Source organism: Cebus imitator, unplaced genomic scaffold (assembly GCF_001604975.1).
Source record: "Cebus imitator isolate Cc_AM_T3 unplaced genomic scaffold, Cebus_imitator-1.0 Scaffold235, whole genome shotgun sequence".
Taxonomy (NCBI): domain Eukaryota; kingdom Metazoa; phylum Chordata; class Mammalia; order Primates; family Cebidae; genus Cebus; species Cebus imitator.
The window spans coordinates 2,571,585-2,588,666 of NW_016107550.1; the positions used below are offsets into that span (position 1 = coordinate 2,571,585).

At 48.0% G+C, this 17,082-nt stretch overlaps 1 protein-coding gene across 1 annotated transcript in view; it reads right to left on the reverse strand.

Moving 5' to 3' along the window:
• Positions 1-17,082, reverse strand: part of LOC108282164 (deleted in malignant brain tumors 1 protein-like) — a 64,487-nt gene that overhangs the window by 14,766 nt on the left and 32,639 nt on the right. The window contains 11 exon segments of the mRNA XM_037727656.1: positions 2,593-2,625; positions 3,256-3,282; positions 3,710-4,033; positions 7,175-7,498; positions 8,255-8,293; positions 9,178-9,207; positions 10,170-10,558; positions 10,648-10,726; positions 11,751-11,789; positions 13,003-13,032; positions 14,007-14,330. Coding sequence (XP_037583584.1) covers positions 2,593-2,625; positions 3,256-3,282; positions 3,710-4,033; positions 7,175-7,498; positions 8,255-8,293; positions 9,178-9,207; positions 10,170-10,558; positions 10,648-10,726; positions 11,751-11,789; positions 13,003-13,032; positions 14,007-14,330 — 1,638 coding nt within the window.

Sequence of the window (17,082 nt, forward strand, 5' to 3'; positions counted from 1 at the left end):
GGATTTTACCATATTGGCCAGGCTGGTCTCGAACTCCTGACCTCAGGCGATCTGCCTGTCTTGGCCTCCCAAAGTGCTGGGATTACAGGTGTGAGCTACCATGCCCAGCCACAATTAAATTCATTTTTATTGCTAAATAATACTTCATTGCATGGATGTACCATATTTGTTTCTCGATTCACCATGATGGACATTTGCATTGTGTTCACAATTGGCTACTATGAATAAAGTTGTTCTGAACATTCACATACAAGTTTCTGTGTGGACATATGTTTTCATTTCTCCTGGGTATATGCCTAGGAGTACAAGTGGTGGGTCATATGGTAACTCCAGGTCTAACCTTTTGGGGAGCCACCAAACTGCTTCTCAAAGTGTCTGTACCATTTTACATTCCCGGCAGCCATGCATGAGGGTTCCAATTTCTCCACATCCTCACCAACACTTGTTATCATCAGGCTTTTTGACTATAGCCCACCTACCGGGTGTGATGGGCATCTCTCTTTGGTTTTCATTTGCATGTCCCTGATGGCTAATAACATTGAGCATCTTTCCAATGCCTTCTCTCCCATTTGTGTATCTTCTACAGAGAAATATCTTTCCAGTCTTTTGATCATTGTTCAGTTGGGCTATTTGACTTTTTATCACTGACTATAAGAGTTACTTATATATTCCAGGTGCAAGTCCCTTATCAGATATATGCTTAGAAATATGTTCTCCCATTTGGTGGGAAGAAAGTGCTTCTTGAAGGTCCTCCAGCCTGCCCACCAGCTCTATTTCTACACTGGGAAATGGTTAAGGGTACAGTCAAACTTTCAGAGACAAGGATATAAATTACATATTCCTAAAAATTAAATAGAAATAGTTATAAAATATGCTATTGTATATAGTCACTTAACATTATAAATTATAATTGAAAACAATGTTTTTGCCTCACAATAAGTAGCCGATTAACTAAATTATGGATCTCTATACAATGGAAAATGGTGTAGTCATTAAACCTTCTATACAAATAATTTCAATGCTATAAAAATGCTAATTTTAAGGCCATGAAAAAGTGTTTTATACACTTAAATTAAAATGATGGATTATATAATGGGATATAAAGCATGTCATACTCTGTGTGTGTGAGTGTGTGTACAGTGTATGGAATATATGCCAAAATGCCAACAGCAATTATGTATTTTTTCATTAATTTATCCATTCAGTCATTTGTTCTTTCAATAAACATTTCTCGAAAGGCAAACACAATGGTAGCAATAAGGATACAATATGAAAAAGGCAGACATGGCCCCTGCCTTCAGGAAATGCACAGTTTGGCAGAGAAGATAAACGTGATCTTTTGCAAATATATTTCCAGGTAGCTAACTCTTAAGCTTAAAACCCTTCCACAGCCTCTCTACCCTTAGGATAAAGATGGGAGTCTTAATCTACCCACAAGGCCCTGACTGATCTGGCTTCACCCAACAGATCTCCTGCAGTCCCTCCTTGTCCCCACCCCACCCTCCTTCAAAGAGCCAAGCTCCTTCCCACCCTGGAAGACACTTTGGCAAATGAACCTACTCCTCTATTAACTCCCAGCTTAAATGTCACTTCCATAAGGAACTTCCCCTAACTCCCCAATTGAGGAAGATCTCTACTAATACTTCCTCTTTGCACACTGAACTTTTCCTTGGAAACACTTGTCACAACTGTAATTTTCTAGTTGGTTGAGTATTAAATAATATTGTGAGCTCTGAGGAAAAAGATCAGTTTGTCTCTTATGTCATTCCATAATTTTACAACCATTCTTGGTGGCAGTTTGACCATACATACAGCAAGATCTTATAATGCCTAACACAGTAAAAGTTAATATGTAGGAAGTACATTCTATGTACCAGGCATTATGTTGACATTGACTTTATTCCACTAAACCTATTTATATCCTAAAGAAAAAATTAGTGAGGTATGCAAAAAAGTGTCTACAAAAACATTCTTCATCACAGAATCATTTACAGTAATGAAGAAATACAAACAAATATCTAGCATCTGAGGATTTGTTAAATAATTCACAGCATAGCTGTATAATAGAATACAATACAGGCACTTAAAATGATGGTAAGAAAAGATTTCATAACACAGAAAAGTAGCCCTATCATTTTTTAAAAGCAATGAAAATCTATTGAAACATATCCATATAGATATGTTTTTTAAATATATAATCATTTTTTAAAAGAAATAAAAATGACATGGGAAAGCATAATTTGTAGTAAAATTATCCATGTACTATTTGTCTTCCTTCTTCTTCCCAAAGCTTTGGAGATGCCCCCCAAAATAAAAGCTTTTAAGTCTATTATTTTAAGAATACTTATTTCATTGATTCAAATGAAGAGAATATATTGTAGAATGACTTAGTTAGAACAAAAGTCATATTCCCAGCAGGGGAGATGTGAAGGGGGTGTGTGACTGCCGGATGAAGGGTGTAGTGAGCCAAGCCAGGGTTATGTGCAGATTGAGGAAGGCTGGGGGTGGGGGCAGAGCGTTCACTCATAAATAGCCACGCTTGGGGATAGGAAATGTATGACCTCTGGTTCAGGTAGAAAATGTGATACTTACTTGCAGTGGCTGTAGTTATTGGATGCCACCAATCTAGAAAAAAAAAATGAAGCTGTTTAGGATTTTACTAGATAATTTTTCCATTCCACAGTCATTTGCTTGATTGACACAGTTAAATCCTTTTCCTTAGTACAGGACTTCTCAGAGCCTTGACCGTTCCAGTTTACGCTGTTCATGGCCAGTAAGGTCTAGAGTAGGTAGCATCTCCCAATGTAATTGGCCCAGGATATTTTCAATGTGGCACAAAGAACACTTTGGGGATGGCTCCCTCAAAGTGAAGGAATTCTTTATTTGACAAATGTGTGCAGAAATATTACATGGCCCTATTTCTAAAATGAAGGTCCCAATTTTCCATGGGTTAATTTAGACAGTTATTTTTATCTGACATGATGGGAGGCCCAAAGCCTCCTTCCATAGCAGCATCTCTGCCAGCACTTAGCACCCTAAGCAGGTGATAGCAGGAAGCCACAGGGGCCCTCCGCGGTGAGCCAGACATGAGAATGACGGCAGTGGGAACTCAGCTCGTCACCCTCACCAAGCTCAGAGTCCTCAGAGAAAAATCACCCCTCAGGAGGAGCCGGCCCTACTCCTCCTACTTCTGGAAACAAGAGAAGGTGGAATTCCCAAGAGGAATATTGCTGGGCTGGGGTGGAGCAGACTCACCTGTCGTAGTAGAATTTATCTGGGAGGCTGCAAGGAAAAGAAGAAAACATGAGTCAGTCTCAGAGCCCAGGAGGATGAGAGAGAGAAATGCTGAGTGCCTGTCCCCACATGGTCACTTAGAAATACTCCCCAGGAGCCACTCAGGAAAATGGAATCATAGATATAAACCTTAAGGGTTTGTCTCAAAAGAACGTGTTGGAAGAATTGATTCCTACAGCCTAAAAGTAGATTGAACCCTTGTTTGCCGTAGGAACCTATGTAAGGAAAAAGCTAGCGCCTATCCATAAAATTCAGACACCAACAACATTTGCTCATGTTATTGCCCTGTTGAGGTATCAGAGAAACTGCCCATCTTGAAGAGGAGTTCAGGTTGAGGGGAAGCCAATGCCAAGAGAAGCCGTGTCTTGGAGAAAATCATTCACTAAAATAGAGGCCCAAGGTCTTGGAGGCCCACCTGAGCAGATGACCCCAGCGTCTCCACTGTGCTGACAGTTATGGGAGAGCCAGCCACTGTGGGGACAGCTCCACAGGTAGGACTCATTCCCTGAGCAGGGCACATCATCCAGGACAATGGGTTCTGAGCCCTGACCAAACCTGGCATTTTCTGGGGCTGCCATGGCCCAGCCACAACCCAGCTGCCTGCAGACCACATTGGCATCATTGGTCTCCCAGCTATCATCATACACAGTGCCCCAGAAGACTTGGTATAGGACCACCACCTGGCCCTGACACCAGTCACCTCCATTCACCAGCCTCAGGACCAAACCAGAATTGGATTCTAGAAAAGACAGGAAAATTCACTCTCTCCTATATCTCCTAAAGGAAGAGGGTCTGAGGTCAGAATGATGTTCAGAATTCTTTTAGAAGGCCAAGGTTTCTGGGTCTCCAGTTAATGTTCTCCAGCAGCATAGACATTGGCCGAAGGCTGTTCTTCATCATGTTATCCTTATGGGTTGTTTTCTAGAACCCTTGGGTGTGGACTGAGCTGTGCATGTTCTCCAGTGCAGTTACTCCAGTGCCCAGCAATTCAAGGGCTGAGCCTGGCCTTCAGATTCAAAGGTTAAAGTGCAGGAGCTGTCAGCCTGGATCTGCAGGGACCACTGGGCTCAAGCGCCCCTGCAGCAGGATGCTACCAAGATAGGCTCCCAGCCACCTGACAAGATGCAGCCTTAGAACCCGGTTCTTGGGAGATTCCACCTCCCCACCTCTGGCTGACTCACTCTGCTCACAGGGACCACTCCATTAGGCCTAAGACTTGTTCTTTCAAACCCAAAGCTTGTCCTCAATATGCAACAAAACCTGGACCCACTGAATACCATGAGCTACAGGGACAGTGGGCAGAAGTGACTATGATGACACCTAGTTGTGCATACCTAGTTGTGCCTATGCCTGAGAGTGGAGGGAAAATGGCAGAGTTAGGCCTCCATGCAGGAAAGTCACATTCTAGACACAACACTGGGCCAGGCATCCTGATCCCTCTGTGTACCTGAACTCTGTCCTGTGAGCCTGGGAGCTGGGCTAAGATACTGACATTAGTTTAGGTCCTCTGGTCTTCAGTTTAGCATCTATAAAATGAAGCCCCTGTTCTCCCAAGAATATGTACAAAAGGCTCACCAACACATGAAAAGATGCTCAACATCAGTGGTCACCTGGAAAATGCAAATCAAAACACCATGAGATACCACCTTACACCCACTAGGATGGCCATGATGAAAAAGACATCATAACAAGCGCTGGTGGGGATATGGAGGAATCAGAATTCTCAGGCATTGCTAGGAGGAATGCAAATTTGTGCAGCAGCTGTGGCAACTGTTTGGTGTTTCCACAATAAATTAAACAGAATTACCCTATTACCCAGCAATCCTACTCCTAGGTATATATCCCCCAAAATTGGAAACAAGTGCAAAAAAATTGTATACTAATGCTCACAGCAGTGTTATTCATAACAGCCAAAAGATGAAAGCAACCCAAATGTCCATAAGCTGTTAAATGGATAGACAAAAGGTGGAGTAGCCATACAATGGAATATTAGTTGGCAATTAAAAGTAATGGAGACCTGATACATGCTAAAACATGAATGAACCTTGAAAACATATGTTAACTGAATGAAGCCAGACAGAAAAGGATATGATTCCATTCACGGAAATGATCAGAGTTCTTTAGCAAAATCTGCAGAGATAGAAAGCAGATTAGTGGTTGCCAAGGGCTGAGGGAAAGAGGAATGGGTTATGAATGGCTAAGGGGTAAGAGCTTTCACGTGGGGATAATGGAAAAAGTCCTAAAACTAGATAGAGGTGATGGTAATGAACATGGCCAACAGCCAGGGAGAGGGAAGGTTCCATCTTGGGATAGAGGGGTAACATCAGCCAGCAAAGAGCAGAGAGTATCAAAGGAAAAGAAGGGTCCAACTGAGGGGCTGCTACCTCTGTCCTAAACATCCTGCCTGTTTTTTATTCTAACAGAAACAGTCATTCCTATTTTTCTAAAAAAAAAGTAGCATCTCACAAGGTTTCTGGTAGAACCTAGTGCCACATCCTTCCCATCGCCCCTAGGGAACACGAAGATGGGTATAGAACTCTGATGGAGCCATCAGAGCTAATCGAGATGGTTTGGAAGAAAGCACCTGGGGACAAGCAGGTCAATCAGAGTCCTCCCAGGCCTTGTCAGAGAGAGGTACTGGGATAGATTGACTCATTCTCCTGGTGGGATATAGACTTGGGGCTGCCCACTGCTGTCTTCCAGCCATGTGAAAAAAGCAACTTGACAGTGAAGCCCACACAGATAAAAGAGAAGATGTAAGCAAAGCTTAGGAAAAGAAGACTTGGAACTTCTGGAAACAACTGTACCTGAACCTCCAGATCTACCACTAAACATTCTGGATACCCGAGCCAATGAATTCCTTTTTAGCTTAAGACAGTTTGAGTTGAGTTCCTGCCATGTGCACACAAAAGCATCCCTAATACTAGATCCTCTTTAAAAATCAATTGACAACTGGTAGATAAGGGAACCTTCCACATTGGATGAGGTAGGGAGTGGCTGGAGGCTTCAAACAAGGCCCAGGAGTTTCACCCAGATCTGCTGAATGCCCATGCTTTGGCTGGACTCAAAGGTCCTTCTTATAAGGGGTCCAAGCAGATTCTATCTACCATTTCCAGCTCGAAGGAGATTAACTCTGTGTCTGGATGTGATGACCAAGGTGAATGAAAACCAACCCTTTCCCTCACAGGATTAGCAATTCACAAAGTCAGTAAGTCTCAGGATACCACTCCAGCAAAAATCCTATGTGTAATCTTCTAGCACAACAGATAGGCAATAACCAAGGCTTTGCCTGGAAGATCTCATGGGGCCTGCCCTCCCGACAACAGACTTGGTAGATAGTCAATGCACTGCAGTTCTTTGGAAGGAGCCAAAACTGACCAAGATCCACGTCACACATGCACAGATACCATTGTACTCCTAGCCCATGTGCCCCCAATCCAAATGCTCCTTACAGGAGGCTCAAGTGAGAATTCCCTACCCAAAATATGTCCTCTCCTTTCCATGAGCCTCCTACCAATGAGAGGATCTCTCCCTGGCCCTGCTGTCTGTGCTGCATCCACAATACCCTCACCGAGTGCTACTCAGCAGGGGAGAAATGGAGCTCTGGGGAGTCAGCACTTTTCTCTTCTGCCTCTTCCTTGCACTGCCTCAGGGTGGGGATAAAGTCTGGGTTGTGGTTTGAGTTTGATCGCCTGTCCTAAGTGACCACAGGGACGCTAGGCAGTGAATTCATATGGATTCTGAGCAGAGAGCTAACAAGACTTCAGAAACATGGGAAACACAGAACAAATTTTAAGTGAGGAGATCAGAATGTAATTGGGGCTTTCTTCCTGAGCAAACTTCCTGCCAGGAGAGGAATCCCAAGATCTTAAAGACCCACCTGAGCAGATGACACCAGCATCTTCACTATGGTGACAGTTGTGGGAGAGCCAGCCATTGTGGGGGCAGTTCCACAGGTAGGATTCGTACCCCGAGCAGCGCACATCATCCAGGACAATGGGTCCATAGCCCTGACCAAACCGGGCATTTCCTGGAGCTGACAGGGCCCAGCCACAGCCCAGCTGCCTGCACACCACATTGGCGTCATTGGTGTCCCAGTAGTCATCACACACGGTGCCCCAGGAGCCTTGATATAAGACCTCTACTCGGCCGTGACACCTGTCACTTCCATTCACCAGCCTCAGGGCCAAACTGGATTCAGATCCTACAGAAGAACACAAAAACTCTTTCATCCATGTGGATCATGAGATCAAGGATCTAAGGAATGTTCCACACTCAGGGCGCTTCCTGATGGTCAAAGTCTCTTGGGCAAGTAATCACCTTTGAATACTTTCTGAAAAGAAGTTCAGTCGCATCCCAGTGGAAGAAGTAGTGATGTCCTACTCTGCCCAGATCTATGGAAGCTCAAGTACTGGGGAAGAACCTGAAACCCCTCTAGAAGTGACAGGAATGGAAGCCTCACTCCCCATTCTGAGCTCCATTCTCACACAGGATGAAGCTGCACAGCTCCGGATAGGAGGCCGAGACCTGCCCCGTGGTCGGGAGTTTGGTGGCACCCATATGGTCCTCTCAGGCTTCTGGCAAAGGGCCAGCAATAACAGGACATTGCCAGACAGCTGTGGGGATAGGTGCTGTCCCCTACTCAGCTCAATTCTGTACCCGTTGGCTGAGGGCCAGGAACAAGAACCCAGGAGGATTAGGGAGCTGTCTTGAGCACCTGGATGAGGATCTTCCCTGAACACATAACACAGTTTCCCAGGGGAGACTGGTCAACCGCAACTCCACCCTCCATCATCAGACCCAGGACCAGGTTCCCAGGGTGGCCACATTCCTCCCCAGGCAACCTGCAGGGACATGAATAACGAAGGCGCCCACCTTCAGCCTCATTCCATCACTTTCTAAAGAAACGTTTCAAAGAGGTAGGCAGTGAGCCCTAGGGAGCGGTGAGAGGATGATTTACCTGTTGTCCATGCAGGTAAGTCAGTGGCTGGCCAAGCATCTGTAAATTGCAACAAAGAGAAAGGACAGAATTAGACTTGATGGTGAAAAGCTCAACAAGGAAAGGTCTCTGGACCACGCAAGCATCATGAAAACTATTCAGTTTCTGGTTCCTGCCACTTGCTCCAAGTGTCTGTTCAAGTTTTCAGCTCAGTAAACTCGGCCAGGAACAAAGGCCTCACTGGAGACCAGTCCTATCCCTCCTAGAAGTCCTCTTCTGAGCCACAAAAGTTAGCCTGCCCCGTCCACTGACACATGGACTGATGGGCACATCTGACACGATTGCTGAGATTCTGGCAATTCCACCTGTTAAGGGAACCAAGGAGGCGCCCATTGGGCTATCAAGTTTCCTGGTAAATGGAGGCACAAGAAATAGTATCCCTCTCCCTGCGGAGCACGACGTCTGCCTTCTCTGCATGCAGATTTGGCGCTGCAAAACCTGGGGTGTTGGCAGGAGTGAGGGATGGAGGTATCAGCCTCCACCGACGTTGCTTGCCCATGGACAAAGGCATATTTAAGGCTTCCGCGGACATTGCCTTCCCAGATGACGTTATCAACCACTCCCAATTCTCAGAAAGGAGAGATCAGATCTGAATATAAAGCAGCCAAAGCTCATTAAACATAAGGCCACTTCCTGAACCTGTAAGGGTTACCCACAGTACAGTATGAAACTGCTTCATGAAAGCTGAGATAAATGGAACAGAAGTCAGAAGCCTCCTCCATCCTCTATGTCTGTTGAACTGCTGTGCTGGGTCTCAGTTACAGAGTGGTGGGAAAATAATATGCCCCACAGTATTTGCCCAGAGGAGCTGGAGAGCTCTGTGGATTGAGGGTAGGGGTAATTGGGCAGAAAGACAAGGGACATCCCAGATGCTGGGGACTCACCTGGCCTGGGAGTTGACTGGGATTGGGAAGCTGTAAGAAAAAGAGAGAGTCAGATCAGATGCACTAACAGAAACTGGCAGGACTGGAACAAAAGAGGAAGGAACTGGGCGACTCTGACACTCAGTCCATCCTAGTCCCCTATCACAGAGGGATGGACATTGCCATGCACACCCCCACACAGATGATCCTTGGAACGGATCAGGGCAGATCATGTCCGTGATTGCCAGCTTCAAGGAGACTAACTTGGTGTCTACTAATGGTGACCAGGTTGACCCAAAACCAACCCTCTTCCTGGCACCTCTTGGCAGTTCCTAAGTCAGCAAGTCTGAGGAGGCCACTCCCAGCAAAATCCCTCATGGGATCATCCAGCCCCAACCACAGGCTATAACAAGGCCATGCCTGGCTGGCCTCATGGGGGCTGCCCTCCCCACACCAGACCCGGGGCACAGGCAGTGCTCCGCAGTGTTCTGAAAGGAGCTGTGGTCAAGGACTCCAACCCCACGTGACCCAGCCTGACACAGACAGACACCTGTTTACACTCCTAAGCCACGTGCCTCTATTTCTAGTCCTCCTTATAGGGTCTCAGCTGAGAACCCACCTCTGGACAAGCATCCTTAGTTCAGAGTTTCCCGCAGCGAGAGGATCCCTCCTTGCCCACTGTCTGTGCTGTATCCACGACACCCTCACCCAGTGCTACTCAGCAGGGGAGAAATGGAGCCCGGGGGAGCCAGCACTGTTCTCTTCTGCCTCTTCCTTGCACTGTCTCATGATAGGGATAAAGTCTGGGTGGCAGTTTGAGTTTGGTCCCTCTCCCAAGTGACTACAGGAACACTAGGCAGTGAATTCATATGGATTCTGAGCAGAACGCTAACAAGACTTCAGAAATATGGGAAACAGAACAAGTTTGCAGTGAGAAGATCAGAATGTAATTAGGACTTTCTTCCTGAGCAAACTCTAGTTCAGGGGGGGAGTCCAAGGTCTGGGAGGCCCACCTGAGCAGATGACGCCAGCGTCTTCACTATGGCCACAGTTGTGGGAGAGCCAGCCATTGTGAGGGCAGCTCCATAGGTAGGACTCATGTCCTGAGCAGCGCACGTCATCCAGGACAATGGGTCCATAGCCCGGACCAAACCGGGCATTTCCTGGAGCTGACGTGGCCCAGCCACACTCCAGCTGCCTGCAAACCACATTGGCATCACTGATGTCCCAGCCGTCATCACACACGGTGCCCCAGGAGCCTTGGTATAGGACTTCCACTCGGCCTTGGCACCTGTTACCTCCATTCACTAGCCTCAGGGCCAAACCGGATTCAGATCCTACAGGGGAACACAAGAATTCTTCATTGTGGAAAGTAGAAAGATTACTTTTAAAAGTTTCCTTTCTTGTTACAGAACAAGTGTGCTAATGACTTTGTTACGCCCTATCCTATGTAGCTGTTAGAAGACATGCCATGCTACAGGCACATAGTACATTCTATGGCCCTGTACTTTAACCAATATATCTGTGCTGGACTGCTCACAGGCATGTTCCAGCTCTCCGTTGCCTTTCCCTGTTTAGAAAAGTTTAAAGAAGTGGTTAGCCAATCCGGTTTCAGTTTAATACGTGAGGTCTGGCTCCAGCCAATGGAGATCAGACATCAGCAGTAAGGACAACCCCAAATGCGTAAGGAATAAATGTGTGTGTATTCCCTTTGCTCTTTGTACTCTTGTGGAACGATGGCTACCAGGGGTACCCTTCCTGCAGTCAGGGAAGTAAAAATTGTGTTGCTGAAAGATCCTTGGTCTCAGTGCTGATTATTCTTTGTGGCACCCAGCATATATTCCAACCTTCATACGTATGGATCATCAGGTCAACGATGTAAGCAATGTTCCACACTCAGGGCGCTTCCTAATGGCCAGAGTCTCTTGGGCAGGTAATCACCTTTGAATGCGATTACAGACAGAGCTTCAGCTTCATCACAGGGAAGAAGCAGTGAGGTCCCACTCTGCCCAGGACTATGGAAGCTCACGTATTGGGGAAGGACCTGTAACCACACTGGAGGTGACAGGAATGGACGTCCTACTCCTCATTCTGGGCTCCATTCTCACACAGGTTGAAGCTGCACAGCTCCATGTAGAAGGCCAAGACCTGCCCCATGTTCAGGAGTTTTGTGACACCCACATGGTCCTCTCTGGCTTCTGGCAAACTGCCAGGAATGGCAGGACATTGTCAGACACCTACGGGGACAGGCGCTTTCCCCCACTCTTTGTAGATCTACAAACTATGGCGTGAGGGCCAGGAACGAGGACCCATTAGGATGAGGGAGCCATCCACAGCTTGTTCTGAGCACCTGAATGAGGGTCTTTCCTGACCATATAAAGCAGAATACCAGGGGAGACAGGTTACCAGGATCTTCCACCCTCCATCATCAGACCCAGGACTAGGTTCCCAGGGAGGCCACATTCCTCCCCAGGCAACCTGCAGGGACATGAAAAACAGAGGAGCATACCTTGAGCCTCATTCCATCATTTTCAAAAGAAATACTTGAAAGAGGTAGAGAGTGAGCCCTAGGGAGGGGCGAGAGGATGATTTACCTGTTATCGATGCAGGTAAGTCAGTGGTTGGCCAAGCATCTGTAAATTGCAACAAAGAGAAAGGACAGAATTAGACATGAGGGTGAAAAGCTCAACAAGGATAGGTCTCCAGACCAGGTAAGCATCAGGAAAAGTATTCAGTTTCTGGTTCCTGCCACTTGCTTCAAGTGTCTGTCCAAGTCCTCAGCTCAGTGAGCTCAGCCAGGAACAAAGCCCTCACTGGAGACCCGTCCTATCCCTCCTAGATGTCCTCTTCTCAGCTACAAAGGGTTAGCCTGCCCCATCCACTGACACATGGACTGATGAGAACATCTGACACCATTGCTGAGACTCTGACTGTTCCAGCCTAAATGTTTAGGGAACCAAAAAGCCGCTCAAAGGGTATCAAGTTTCCTGGTGAGTGGAGGCACCAGAAATATTTACTATTGCTCTCCCTGTGAGCACGGCCTCTGCCTTTTCTGGATGCAGATGTGGCCCTGCAAAATCTGGGGTGTTTGATGCAGTGAGGGGTGAAGGTATCAGGCCTGCGCTGGCAATGCTTGCCCATGGACAAAGTCATGTTTAAGGCTGCAACTTTGCCGGGCGCGGTGGCTCACGCCTGTAATCCCAGCACTTTGGGAGGCCGAGGCGGATGGATCACGAAGCCAAGAGATCGAGACCATCCTGGTCAACATGGTGAAACCCCGTCTCTACTAAAAATACAAAAAATCAGCTAGGCCTGGTGGTGCATGCCTGTAATCCCAGCTACTCAGGAGGCTGAGGCAGGAGAATTGCCTGAACCCAGGAGGCAGAGGTTGCGGTGAGCCGAGATCGCGCCATTGCACTCCAGCCTGGGTAACAAGAGCAAAACTCCGACTCAAAAAAAAAAAAAAAAAAGGCTGCAACTGACATTGCCTTCCCAGGTGACTTTTTCAACCACTCTCAGTTCTCTGAAAGGTTAGATCAGCTCTCAATATAAAAGAGTCAAAGCTTATTAAACATGAGACCACTTCCTGAAACTGTAAGGGTTACCCATAGTACAGTATGAAACTGCTTCATGAAGGCTGAGATAAATGGAGAAGTCAGAAGCCTCCTCAATCCCATGTCTGTTGAGGCGCCATGCTGGGGTATCAGTTACACAGTGGTGGGGAGATGTTATCTGCCCCACAGTACCCACACAGAAGAGCAGGAGAGCGCTGTGGAGTGGGGGAAGGGGTGATTGGGCAGAAAGAGAAGGGACATCCCAAGAAAGGATGTCTCACCGGGGACTCACCTGGCCTGGGCGTTGACCGGGACTGGGAAGCTGTGACAAAGAAAAGAGAAGGTCAGACCAGATGCATTAACAGAAACTGTAAAACTAGAATAAAGGAGGAAGGAACTGCACGAGTCTGACACCCAGGCCATCCTTCTCCCCTGGCACACAGGAGGTCATTGCCATGCACTTTCCCACAGAGATGTTCCTTGGAAGAGATCAGGGCAGATCCTGATCATTGCCCCCTTCAAGGTGATTAACCTGGTGTCTGCCCAGGGTGACCAGGTTGACTGAAAACCAATCCTCTCCCTGGTATGTCTTGGCAGTTCCTGAGTCAGCAGGGCTGAGGAGGCCACTCCAGCCAGAATCCCTCATGTGATCTTCCAGCCCCAACCACAGGCAATAACAAGGTCCTGCCTGGCCTGCCTCCCCACACCAGACCATGGGGGCTGCCCTCCCCACTCCAGACCTGGGGCACAGGCAGTGCTCTGCAGTGTTCTGAAAAGTGCTCAGGTCAAGGACTCCAACTCCGTGTGACACACTCCTGACAGGAACAGACACCCTTGTGCACTTGTGAGCCTTCTGCCTCTATTTCCACATCCCCCTATTGGATGTCAGCTGAGAACCCACCCCCAGACAAGCATCCTTAGTCCAGAGTGTCTTGCAGTGAGAGGATCACTGCCCTTTCCTGCTGTCTGTGCTGTGTCCATGATACCCTCACCAAGTGCTACTCAGCAGGGGAGAAATGGAGCCCTGGGGAGCCAGCACTGTTCTCCTCTGCCTCTTCCTTACACTGCCTCAGGATGGGGATAAAGTCTGGGTTGCAGTTTGAGCTTGGTGCCTGTCCCAGGTAACCACAGGAACAATAGGTAGTAGATTCATATGGATTCTGAGCAGAGCGCTAACAAGACTTCAGAAACATGGGAAACATAGAACAAGCTTTGAGGAGATCAGAATGTAATTAGGACTTTCTTCCTGAGCGAATTCCAGCCCAACAGAGGGAGCCCAAGGTCTTGGAGGCCCACCTGAGCAGATGACACCAGCGTCTTCACTGTGCTGACAGTTGTGGGAGAGCCAGCCATTGTGGGGGCAGCTCCACAGGTAGGACTCATACCCTGAGCAGCGCACGTCATCCAGGACAATGGATCCATAGCCCTGACCAAACCGGGCATTTCCTGGGGCTGACAGGGCCCAGCCACATTCTAGCTGCCTGCACACCACATTGGCATCATTGGTGTCCCAGTTGTCATCACACACGGTGCCCCAGGAGCCTCGGTACAGGACCTCCACTCGGCCCTGACACCTGTCACTTCCATTCACCAGCCTCAGGGCCAAACTGGATTCAGATCCTACAGGGGAACACAAAAACCCTTCATCCATATGGATCATGAGATCAAGGATCTAAGGAATGTTCCACACTCAGGGTATTTCCTGTTGACCAAAGTCTCTTGGGCAAGTAATCACCTTTGAATACTTTCTGAAAAGAAGTTCAGCCTCGTCGTACTGGAAGAAGTAGTGATGTCCTACTCTGCCCAGATCTATGGAAGCTCAAGTACCGGTGAGGAACCTGTGACCCCTCTAGAGGTGACAGGAATGGAAGCCTCGCTCCCCATTCTGAGCTTCGTTCTCACACAGGATGAAGCTGCACAGCTCCGGATAGGAGGGCGAGACCTGCACCATGTTCAGGAGTTTGGTGGCACCCACATGGTCCTCTCGGGCTTCTGGCAAAGTGCCAGCAATAACAGGACATTGCCAGACAGCTGTGGGGACGGGCACTGTCCTCTACTCAGCTCAGGCCTGCACCCGTTGGCAGAGGGCCAGGAACAAGAACCCAGGAGTATTAGGGAGATGTCCAGGGCTTGTCTGGAGCACCTGGATGAGGATCTTTCCAGAACACATAACACAGATTCCCAGGGGATACAGGTCAGCAGCAACTCTACCCTCCATCATCAGATCCAGGACCAGGTCCCCAGGGAGGCCACATTCATCCCCAGGCAACCTGCAGGGGCATGAAAAATGGAGGCACCAACCTTTAGCCTCATTCCATCACTTTCTAAAGAAATGTTTGAAAGAGGTAGAGAGTGAGCCCTAGGGAGCAGTGAGAGGATGATTTACCTATTGTCGATGCAGGTAAGTCAGTGGCTGGCCAAGCATCTGTAAATTGCAACAAAGAGAAAGGACAGAATTAGACTTGAGGGTGAAAAGCTCAGCAAGGAAAGGTCTCTGAACCACGCAAGCATCATTAAAACTATTCAGTTTCTGGTTCCTGCCACTTGCTCCAAGTGTCTGTTCAAGTCTTCAGCTCAGTGAACTCGGCCAGGAACAAAGGCCTCACTGGAGACCAGTCCTATCCCTCCTAGAAGTCCTCTTCTGAGCCACAAAGGTTAGCCTGCCCCATCCACTGACACATGGACTGATGGGCACATCTAACACCATAGCTGAGATTCTGGCAGTTCCACCTGTTAAGGGAACCAAGGAGGCGCCCATTGGGCTATCAAGTTTCCTGGTAAATGGAGGCACCAGAAATATTATGCCTCTCCCTGAGGAGCATGGCCTCTGCCTTCTCTGGATGCAGATTTGGTGCTGCAAAATCTGGGGTGTTTGCAGGAGTGAGGGATGGAGGTAGCAGCCTGCACCGACATTGCTTGCCCATGGACAAAGGCATGTTTAAGGCTTTCGTGGACATTGCCTTCCCAGATGACTTTACAAGCACTCTCAATTCTCAGAAAGGAGAGATCAGATCTGAATGTAAAGCAGCCAAAGCTCACTAAACATGAGGCCACTTCCTGAACCTGTAAGGGTTACCCACAGTACAGTATGAAACTGCTTCATGAAAGCTGAGATAAATGGAACAGAAGTCAGAAGCCTCCTCCATCCTCTATGTCTGTTGAAGCGCTGTGTTGGGGTCTCAGTTACAGAGTGGTGGGATAAATAATATGCCCCATGGTATCCGCACAGAGGAGCTTTGGAGCTCTGTGGATTGAAGGTAGGGGTGCTTGGGCAGAAAGAGAAGGGACATCCCAGATGCTGGGGACTCACCTGGCCTGGGCGTTGACTGGGACTGGAAACCTGTAAGAAAAAGAGAAAGTCAGATCAGATGCACTAACAGAAACTGTCAAAACTTGAACTACAGTGGAAGAAACTGGGTGAGTCTGACACTCAGTCCATCTTAGGTCCCTATCACAGAGGGAGGGACATTGCCATGCACATCCCCACTGAGATGTGCCTTAGAAGGGATCAGGGCAGATCCTGTCCACAATTGCCACCTCCAAGGTGATTAACTTGCTGTCTGCCAAGGGTGACCAGGTTGACCCAAAACCAACCTTCTCCCTGGCACCTCTTGGCAGTTCCTAAGTCAGCAAGTCTGAGGAGGCCACTCCAGGCAAAATCCCTCATGGGATCATCCAGCCCCAAACACAGGCTATAACAAGGCCATGCCTGGCCGGCCTCATGGGGGCTGCCCTCCCCACACCAGACCCGGGGCACAGGCAGTGCTCCGCAGTGTTCTGAAAGGAGCTGTGGTCAAGGACTCCAACCCCACGTGACCCAGCCTGACACAAACAGACACCCGTTTACACTCCTAAGCTGTCTGCCTCTATTTCCAGACTTCCTTATTGAATCTTAGCTGAGACCCTGCTTCCGGACAAGCATCTTTAGTGCAGAGTTCTTCACAGTGAGAGGATACCTGCCCTTTCCTGCTGTCTGTGCTGTGTCCATGATACCCTCACCAAGTGCTACTTAGCAGGAGAGAAATGGAGCCCGGGGGAGCCAGCACTTTTCTCTTCGGCCTCTTCCTTGCACTGCCTCAGGATGGGGATAAAGTCTGGGTTGCAGTTTCAGTTTGGTCCCCTGTCCCAAGTGACCACAGGAACACTAGAGAGTGAATTCATATGGATTCTTAGCAGAGCGCTAAGAAGATTTCATAAATATGGGAAACATAGAAAAAACATTGAGCGAGGAGATCAGAATGTAATTAGGAGTTTTTCTTGAGCAAACTCCAGCCTAGGGGAGCCCAAGGTCTTGGAGGCCCACCTGAGCAGATGACACCAGCGTCTTCACTGTGCTGACAGTTGTGGGAGAGCCAGCCATTGTGGGGGCAGC